General features: G+C 46.3%; 1 protein-coding gene and 1 pseudogene across 1 annotated transcript in view; one reads left to right on the top strand and one right to left on the bottom strand.

Annotated features, from left to right (window-relative positions):
- LOC124036677 (elongation factor 2-like) overlaps positions 1-6,725 on the top strand; it is a 20,882-nt gene extending 14,157 nt beyond the window's left edge. Inside the window, exons 10-15 of the mRNA XM_046351525.1 lie at positions 319-577; positions 1,569-1,676; positions 1,821-2,174; positions 3,232-3,414; positions 5,407-5,539; positions 6,310-6,725. Of these exons, the coding sequence (XP_046207481.1) occupies positions 319-577; positions 1,569-1,676; positions 1,821-2,174; positions 3,232-3,414; positions 5,407-5,539; positions 6,310-6,503 (1,231 nt within the window). The 3' untranslated portion in view covers positions 6,504-6,725. The remainder of the gene's footprint in view (positions 1-318; positions 578-1,568; positions 1,677-1,820; positions 2,175-3,231; positions 3,415-5,406; positions 5,540-6,309) is intronic.
- Positions 6,573-10,170, bottom strand: part of LOC124036679 — a 27,169-nt pseudogene continuing 23,571 nt past the window's right edge.

Genomic DNA, 10,170 nt, shown 5'->3' with positions numbered 1-10,170 from the left:
ATTGTAAAGCCCAACATATTGTGTTACTTTGACAGTCATTTCTGGACATTATTATTCATTTCATGTGATTTAGTGATGAATCTAATCACATGAAATGTCTGTCCCTCATTTTAAGGTCAACCCGGTTGGTTATGTGAAATTAACTCTCGTTTTAATATGGTGAAACTATATGACTGTCCTACTGTCCTATGGAACACGACTGGAGTGGTGAGTGTGTGACTGTCCTACGACAACTGGTTAGAGGTGAGGTCCTCTGACAAATTAAAAATATAACTGGTAGACTTTACTAAACCCTGCTGTGCTCCCTCGGTCTCCCAGGACCATTCTGATGATGGGGCGCTACACAGAGCCCATTGAGGATGTGCCCTGCGGCAACATCGTGGGTCTGGTGGGAGTAGACCAATTCCTGGTGAAGACCGGGACTATCTCCACCTTCGAGCACGCCCACAACCTGAGGGTGATGAAGTTCAGCGTCAGTCCCGTGGTCAGGGTGGCGGTGGAGTGCAAGAACCCTGCTGACCTGCCCAAGCTGGTGGAGGGACTGAAACGCCTGGCCAAGTCTGACCCCATGGTTCAGGTACAATACTATACTAGTCTGACCCCATGGTCCAGGTATAATACTAGTCTGACCCCATGGTCCAGGTACAATACTATACTAGTCTGACCCCATGGTCCAGGTATAATACAATACTAGTCTGACCCCATGGTCCAGGTATAATACTATACTAGTCTGACCCCATGGTCCAGGTACAATACTATACTAGTCTGACCCCATGGTCCAGGTACAATACTAGTCTGACCCCATGGTCCAGGTACAATACTAGTCTGACCCCATGGTCCAGGTATAATACTATACTAGTCTGACCCCATGGTCCAGGTACAATACTATACTTGTCTGACCCCATGGTCCAGGTACAATACTATACTAGTCTGACCCCATGGTCCAGGTATAATACTATACTAGTCTGACCCCACGGTCCAGGTACAATACTATACTAGTCTGACCCCATGGTCCAGGTACAATACTATACTAGTCTGACCCCATGGTCCAGGTAAAATACTAGTCTGACCCCATGGTCCAGGTATAATACTATACTAGTCTGACCCCATGGTCCAGGTAATAATACTAGTCTGACTAGTCTGACCCCATGGTCCAGGTATAATACTATACTAGTCTGACCCCATGGTCAGGTATAATACTAGTCTGATATGGTCCAGGTATAATAGTCTGACCCCATGGTGTCTGACCCCATGGTCCAGGTACAATACTATACTAGTCTGACCCCATGGTCCAGGTATAATAGTCTGACCCCATGGTCCAGGTACAATACTATACTTGTCTGACCCCATGGTCCAGGTACAATACTATACTAGTCTGACCCCATGGTCCAGGTACAATACTATACTAGTCTGACCCCATGGTCCAGGTACAATACTATACTAATCTGGCCCCATGGTCCAGGTATAACACTAATCTGACCCCATGGTCCAGGTACAATACTAGTCTGTTCGAGATGTAGGGAAACGGTGCTGTTTATGTGTCTTTGTCCTGTCTCTCTGTGTGGCAGTGCATCATTGAGGAGTCTGGAGAACACATCGTAGCTGGAGCTGGGGAGCTTCATCTGGAGATCTGCCTGAAGGATCTGGAGGAGGACCACGCTGGGATCCCCCTAAAGGTTGGGAAGATATTGACTTACTGCATTGTACAGGAATGCTTTTCAAAAAGGATGAAATTAGCTTGTTTTTGAAATCACATTTGTAACCTTTGAATATTGAGTGAAGATACTAAAAAAACGGAATCCTCTTCATACTTCTCCCAGAAATCTGACCCTGTCGTGTCTTACCGCGAGACCGTAGCCGAGGATTCAGACCAGGTCTGCCTGTCCAAGTCCCCTAACAAACACAACCGTCTATACATGAAGGCCCGGCCCTTCCAGGATGGTCTGGCGGAGGATATCGATAAGGGGGACGTGAGCTCCAGACAGGAACTGAAGACCAGGGCTCGCTACCTGACTGAGAAGTACGAGTGGGAGGTGACAGAGGCCCGCAAGATCTGGTGTTTCGGCCCCGACGGGACGGGACCCAACATCCTGACGGACGTTACCAAGGGAGTGCAGTACCTCAACGAGATCAAGGACAGCGTGGTGGCAGGGTTCCAGTGGGCCTCCAAGGAGGTGAGCAGACACCAGCAGGGCTGGGGGGGGTCAAGTCCCTTTAGCACCAACTTTTAGAACCAGAGAACCCCACCACCACTGACAGGCTCTGAACCAGAGAACCCCACCACCACTGACAGGCTCTCAGAACCAGAGAACCCCACCACCACTGACAGGCTCTCAGAACCAGAGAACCCCACCACCACTGACAGGCTCTCAGAACCAGAGAACCCCACCACCACTGACAGGCTCTGAGAACCAGAGAACCCCACCACCACTGACAGGCTCTCAGAACCAGAGAACCCCACCACCACTGACAGGCTCTCAGAACCAGAGAACCCCACCACCACTGACAGGCTCTCAGAACCAGAGAACCCCACCACCACTGACAGGCTCTCAGAACCAGAGAACCCCACCACCACTGACAGGCTCTGAGAACCAGAGAACCCCACCACCACTGACAGGCTCTCAGAACCAGAGAACCCCACCACCACTGACAGGCTCCTAGAACCAGAGAACCCCACCACCACTGACAGGCTCCTAGAGAACCCCACCACCACTGACAGGCTCTGAGAACCCCACCACCACTGACAGGCTCCTAGAACCAGAGAACCCCACCACCACTGACAGGCTCCTAGAACCAGAGAACCCCACCACCACTGACAGGCTCCTAGAACCAGAGAACCCCACCACCACTGACAGGCTCTCAGAACCAGAGAACCCCACCCCCACTGACAGGCTCCTAGAACCAGAGAACCCCACCACCACTGACAGGCTCCTAGAACCAGAGAACCCCACCACCACTGACAGGCTCTCAGAACCAGAGAACCCCACCACCACTGACAGGCTCTCAGAACCAGAGAACCCCACCACCACTGACAGGCTCCTAGAACCAGAGAACCCCACCACCACTGACAGGCTCTCAGAACCAGAGAACCCCACCACCACTGACAGGCTCTCAGAACCAGAGAACCCCACCACCACTGACAGGCTCCTAGAACCAGAGAACCCCACCACCACTGACAGGCTCTCAGAACCAGAGAACCCCACCACCACTGAAAAACCTTCTCTTTCTCAGGGTGTCCTGTGTGAGGAGAACATGAGGGGGATACGTTTCGACGTCCATGATGTGACGCTGCATGCGGATGCCATCCACAGAGGGGGCGGGCAGATCATCCCCACGGCACGCCGAGTCATCTACGCCTCTCAGCTCACAGCTCAGCCACGACTCATGGAGCCAGTCTACCTGGTCGAGATCCAGGTGAGTCATCTCCGCCTCTCAGCTCAGTCATAGACTTATAGAACCAGTTTACCTGGTCGAGATCCAGGTGAGTCATCTCCGCCTCTCAGCTCAGTCACGACTTATAGAACCAGTCTACCTGATCCAGGTGAGTCATCTACACCTCTCAGCTCAGTCACGACTTATAGAACCAGTCTACCTGATCCAGGTGAGTCATCTACGCCTCTCAGCTCAGTCACGACTTATAGAACCAGTCTACCTGATCCAGGTGAGTCATCTACACCTCTCAGCTCAGTCACGACTTATAGAACCAGTCTACCTGATCCAGGTGAGTCATCTACGCCTCTCAGCTCAGTCACGACTTATAGAACCAGTCTACCTGATCCAGGTGAGTCATCTACACCTCTCAGCTCAGTCACGACTTATAGAACCAGTCTACCTGATCCAGGTGAGTCATCTACGCCTCTCAGCTCTGTCACGACTTATAGAACCAGTCTACCTGATCCAGGTGAGTCATCTACGCCTCTCAGCTCAGTCACGACTTATAGAACCAGTCTACCTGATCCAGGTGAGTCATCTACGCCTCTCAGCTCAGTCACGACTTATAGAACCAGTCTACCTGATCCAGGTGAGTCATCTACGCCTCTCAGCTCAGTCACGACTTATAGAACCAGTCTACCTGATCCAGGTGAGTCATCTACACCTCTCAGCTCAGTCACAACTTATAGAACCAGTCTACCTGATCCAGGTGAGTCATCTACACCTCTCAGCTCAGTCACGACTTATAGAACCAGTCTACCTGATCCAGGTTAGAACCAGTCTACCTGATCCAGGTGAGTCATCTACACCTCTCAGCTCAGTCACGACTTATAGAACCAGTCTACCTGATCCAGGTGAGTCATCTACACCTCTCAGCTCAGTCACGACTTATAGAACCAGTCTACCTGATCCAGGTGAGTCATCTACACCTCTCAGCTCAGTCACGACTTATAGAACCAGTCTACCTGATCCAGGTGAGTCATCTACACCTCTCAGCTCAGTCACGACTTATAGAACCAGTCTACCTGATCCAGGTGAGTCATCTACACCTCTCAGCTCAGTCACGACTTATAGAACCAGTCTACCTGATCCAGATCCAGGTGAGTCCACGTGGAACTCAGAAGTGAGATTCAAAATCAGAATCTTCTTTATACTCTCAAATACATTTACATGTACCAGGAATTTGACCTGGTGAGATGGTGCTAACAACCACAACAGAATATACAGACAGAATAGTAAGGGATGTTCAACCTTTTCCGAGTCCTGAGGGGTATCCTATGAATCAAGCTAGATCTACTCTGGGTTTTCTAAAGCTAGCCGGTCTTCAGTTAGCTTCACATTCCAGCTCAGACTACGACAGTGGGTATTGATTGTCCGCCTGCCACTAACTCCAGCAGGCCTTGCAACTGTGCATGACGCACGCCAAACGCTTCATTGAGACAATGCTGAATCAATCAAATGGGGAAATCAGTGACATTTTCATTTGTGCCCGAAATCAAATTCAGTAGGCTATGGTGTGTAATAAATAGTCTTTTACAGGTGTATTCTTTTGGGACTCCCGAGTGGCACAGCGGTCTAAGGCACTGCATCGCTTTAGCCGTCACTGCGGTCATATCTGTATTCAGTCATGCGAAATCCATAGATTAGAGCCAAATTCATAATATAATAATAATAATAATAATATAATAATATATGCCATTTAGCAGACGCTTTTATCCAAAGCGACTTACAGTCATTTGTGCATACATTCTACGTATGGGTGGTCCCGGGGATTGAACCCACTACCCTGGCGTTACAAGCGCCATGCTCTACCAACTGAGCTACAGACAAATTCATTTATTTCAATTGACTGGGTTACCTTTATATAAACTGTAACTCAGTAAAATCTTAGAAATTGTTGCATGTTGTGTGTTTAAAAAAAAAAATTTTTTTAGTTCAATGTATTTCAACTTACCTAAACCGTTCTTCCTGCAGTGTCCAGAGCACGTCGTTGGAGGGATCTACGGTGTGCTGAACAGAAAGAGAGGCATGGTATTTGAGGAGTCGCAGGTCGCTGGAACACCCATCTTCATCGTGAAGGCTTTCCTTCCAGTCAACGAATCGTTTGGTGAGTTCATCACGCTTGCCAACGAAACATTTCAACACTGAATGTAAAAACAGACCATTTTAAAAGGATGGCCCAATCAATTAATAATTTGGTACGTTCATCACATCTTCCAACAAACCATTTCACCATAACAATGAATGGAAACAACATTTAAAAAGAAACAATTCAAATGTAACTTTTCTAAAAAATAAATATATATATATATTCTATAACTAAAAAGACTAATCTAGTAGGGCCAGGACAATACCACAATACTTGTTAGTAGTGTAACGACCCTGGGTTTATAAGCGCAGATATCGACTCTGCCGCTTGAGCATGCTCGATAGCGCGCTGGACTTCGGGGTCGAAGGTCGAGGGTTCGAGACCTGCTCCCTGCCTGTTTCGTCACAGTATCGCGGGCAAGGAAACAAAAACACAAAGCAGATGTAACTTCTTTAGGAAAACAACCCCGACATTGGAAACAAACATACAGTCACATGTATTTATTTTCCAAGCTATCACAAAATATTTTACATACAGCAGGTTTTTTTTTTTTTTTTAAGGACCAGAGTTTTCCGTGGAAAAAATATCACTATACTGGTACAATCACAGCCTTTATGAAAAGGATTAGCTCTTTAACAAGTAAAACATTGTATTCGGTCAGGATAGGAACGTAACATAGGAAATAGGAGTCAACCTACTAGTTACAGAGAAGCATGACAAAACAACACAGACCTCTGGTTGTTTATAAATATTTTATTTTTTTATCCCCCCTCCCCCGATGTCGTTAGGTTTCACAGCGGACCTGAGATCCAACACAGGTGGCCAGGCCTTCCCCCAGTGTGTGTTCGACCACTGGCAGATCCTGCCCGGGGACCCCTTCGACGAGACCAGTCGGCCATGGCAAGTAGTGGCAGACACCCGCAAACGCAAAGGCCTCAAAGAAGGCATCCCTACCCTGGATAACTTCCTGGATAAACTGTGATCGTCTGTGATTGGACTGCTGCTTCCTAGTGCAATTTAATGATCATATTACCCTAATGTGGAAATGTATAAAATAAAAATAGCCAAACCACAACAACAATACACTGTATTATAACTAGAAACGGTATGAGGGGGGAAAGTTGACTAATACAGGTATTTTAAAATGCCGCTTTATTGTTTTAAGTCTGAGATCCTGACAGCAAATTAAAAAATGAGCACCTTGTTTGTTTGTTTGTTTGTTTGTTTGCATCACGATTGCACAGCGAAACAAGAGCATCCTTTACCCATAGCAAAACAAGAGCATCCTTTACCCACAGTGAAACAAGAGCATCCTTTACCCATAGCAAAACAAGATCATCCTTTACCCACAGCGAAACAAGAGCATCCTTTACCCATAGCAAAACAAGAGCATCCTTTACCAACAGCGAAACAAGAGCATCCTTTACCCATAGCAAAACAAGATCATCCTTTACCCACAGCGAAACAAGAGCATCCTTTACCCACAGCGAAACAAGAGCATCCTTTACCCACAGCGAAACAAGAGCATCCTTTACCCATAGCGAAACAAGAGCATCCTTTACCCACAGCAAAACAAGAGGAGCATCCTTTAACTACAATAAAATATTAAATATCTATTCCCTTAAATTTAAGTTTGGAAAATACTTCAGGTTCCATTTTAAAACATTAACATTAATGTAAATCGTAACATTTTAGTGGGTAGGTCCCCTTTCCCTAAGCAACTCGTACAAGGTTGAGGGCCAACATATCATTCTACACTTTAAAAACTGCAGCACTAATTGTCTTAGCTAATTTATCTAGAGTTTTGTACATTAAATAAAATACACTATTTCAGGCCCTGATTGCTTTTTTGGCTACGTTCAACAAAGGCTCAATTGACAACTTGGCATTACATTTGGTTCCGTGACCATGTAGCTATGTAACGGTGTGAAAACATCCTGCTTAACCTTCAAACCAACAAACTTCAAATGTTCAAAAGTCGGGACTCGTGGGACGGAAACCATTTCGGGACATTAACTCATATACATTTTTACACACAGAACAAAACGGGATCCTCCCAAGAAGGCAAAATAATTAGATGGTACATACACAACAAGGTCAAACTAAATACAAAACAGATTTCCAAAATGCTGAGAAAGATGGCATTTTATAAACACTCAACGCTCTAGTTTGTATCACTTTTGATAATTTGTACAAAAAAACAAAATGGTACCTCCAATTCATGGATCCACCCCCCCCCCCCACACAAACACACACAAATATCTCATTTCTAATGGTTCCATGTTTTAGATACACTTTCAACCGTGTACTGAGTCAGTAGATCTGGAAAACTCAGTATTTATTGCTGTGACTGAAGGGGGAAACAAACCCCGCCCCCCATTGTCCCACTTCCTGCGGAATGCTTCCATGTCAATTCATCCAATTAAAAACAAATGTGAAGAACAGACAGGTAAAATCCCCTTCTCTTCCAAAGGTCAGAATGTGTGTGGGGTGAGGCCAACTCAGGCAAAATAGGCTTTTAGGGGTGGGGGGGGGTCCGTCCTCTCTCCTCTGTGACCCGGAAACCGATGAGTGGTCAAGGATATGTCAATTCGTTAGTAGCTGAACGGAAGAGTTTCCCTCCTCTCCTAGATAGTCACCTTTACCTCGAGGAAGGTCAAGTGTATCCTACCGGAGTCCTACTACTGAAACCTGCCCCCCCCTTAAATCAGCTTTCATTTTGTCGTCTGAGAAAAAGCATGAACATGTTTCAAATCTATCGTTGTAGCTATAAAAAAAAAAAGATGTCTTCCACAACTATCTTCATTCGTTTTTATCACCACGTTTTGGGATCCAACCTGTAAACATCATTTCATACAAGCACATTTTCACCCACATTCACTCTCCTAGCCGCCTCTCCTCCAATCACCTTTGACCTTTTTTCAAAAGGAGGCGGGAGAGGACGTAGGAGCTGAGCAAATCCAATTGAGAAAAGACTACGGGTCCAACAGTCTCAACTATCTAAAAATGGCTTCCTCTCCTAGTTTTCCTTTCCTTCAATCAGCACGGGCACGGTAGGGGGGAAAAAAGCAAATGTGTCCTAACTTCACTGGCAGACAGACAAAGGAAAGGAGACAAGTTAGCCTAGCTCTGGGATCTCCCTGTCCCATGGTGGCCTGTGGACATCGTCCAGGTCCGAAATGGCACGATATTCCCTATATAGTGCACTACCTCAGTCCTCGGAGGCTTGTGTCGAATAGGAGGCTTAGTCCAATGAGCTCTCAGGGACCAGAGGCTTAGTCCAATGAGCTCTCAGGGACCAGAAGATCAGTCCAATGAGATGATGTCTGAGATGATGTTGGACCCTCCTCCCCCAGTGATAACCCCAGTCTCATGGGAGGATGAAGAGGCAGTGGTGTGGTGGGAACTGGTGTCGTATTGGCTAGAAGAGGACACCAGGCCGGCGCTAGTGGTGGCACCCTGCAGGCTGCTGGTCAGGTTATCCAGGAACATGGGAGCTCTGTAATGCTGCGGGTCACCTTGGATCAGCGAGAACAGATCCAGACCTAGGTGAGAGGGGGGGCGCGGAAAAGATCGTGTCACACTCCTCTCCTCTGAACTCACAAGCAACGTTCAATCAATCAAATGTCTTTATTTAGCCTTTCTCACATCAGCTGATGTCACAAAGTGCTGTATAGAAACACAGCCTACATCACAGATATGGAGATTACCAGACAATGAGACAGAACACGTCATCGTTTCGTTGGCAGGACAAGCAGATCAAAGCTTCAACTAGGGTTGCAAAGTTCCACGAAAAAACACAGCTTTTCCAGAACTCCTGTTTGGTGACTTACTCTACATGTCTATAGGGATGGTGACTTAATCTACATGTCTATAGGGATGGTGACTTAATCTACATGTCTATAGGGATGGTGACTTAATCTACATGTCTATAGGGATGGTGACAGGGTGACTTAATCTACATGTCTGTAGGGATGGTGACAGGGTGACTTACTCTACATGTCTATAGGGATGGTGACTTAATCTACATGTCTATAGGGATGGTGACTTAATCTACATGTCTATAGGGATGGTGACAGGGTGACTTAATCTACATGTCTATAGGGATGGTGACTTAATCTACATGTCTATAGGGATGGTGACAGGGTGACTTAATCTACATGTCTATAGGGATGGTGACAGGGTGACTTAATCTACATGTCTATAGGGATGGTGACAGGGTCTATAGGGATGGTGACAGGGTGACTTAATCTACATGTCTATAGGGATGGTGACTTAATCTACATGTCTATAGGGATGGTGACTTAATCTACATGTCTATAGGGATGGTGACAGGGTGACTTAATCTACATGTCTATAGGGATGGTGACTTAATCTACATGTATATAGGGATGGTGACAGGGTGACTTAATCTACATGTCTATAGGGATGGTGACAGGGTGACTTAATCTACATGTCTATAGGGATGGTGACAGGGTGACTTAATCTACATGTCTATAGGGATGGTGACTTAATCTACATGTCTGTAGGGATGGTGACAGGGTGACTAATCTACATGTCTATAGGGATGGTGACAGGGTGACTTAATCTACATGTCTATAGGGATGGTGACTTAATCTACATGTCTATAGGGATGGTGACAGGGTGAC

Source organism: Oncorhynchus gorbuscha, linkage group LG05, assembly GCF_021184085.1.
Source record: "Oncorhynchus gorbuscha isolate QuinsamMale2020 ecotype Even-year linkage group LG05, OgorEven_v1.0, whole genome shotgun sequence".
NCBI lineage: Eukaryota > Metazoa > Chordata > Actinopteri > Salmoniformes > Salmonidae > Oncorhynchus > Oncorhynchus gorbuscha.
Note: the sequence above shows the minus strand (reverse complement) of the source record. Positions and strands in the feature narration are given on the sequence as shown.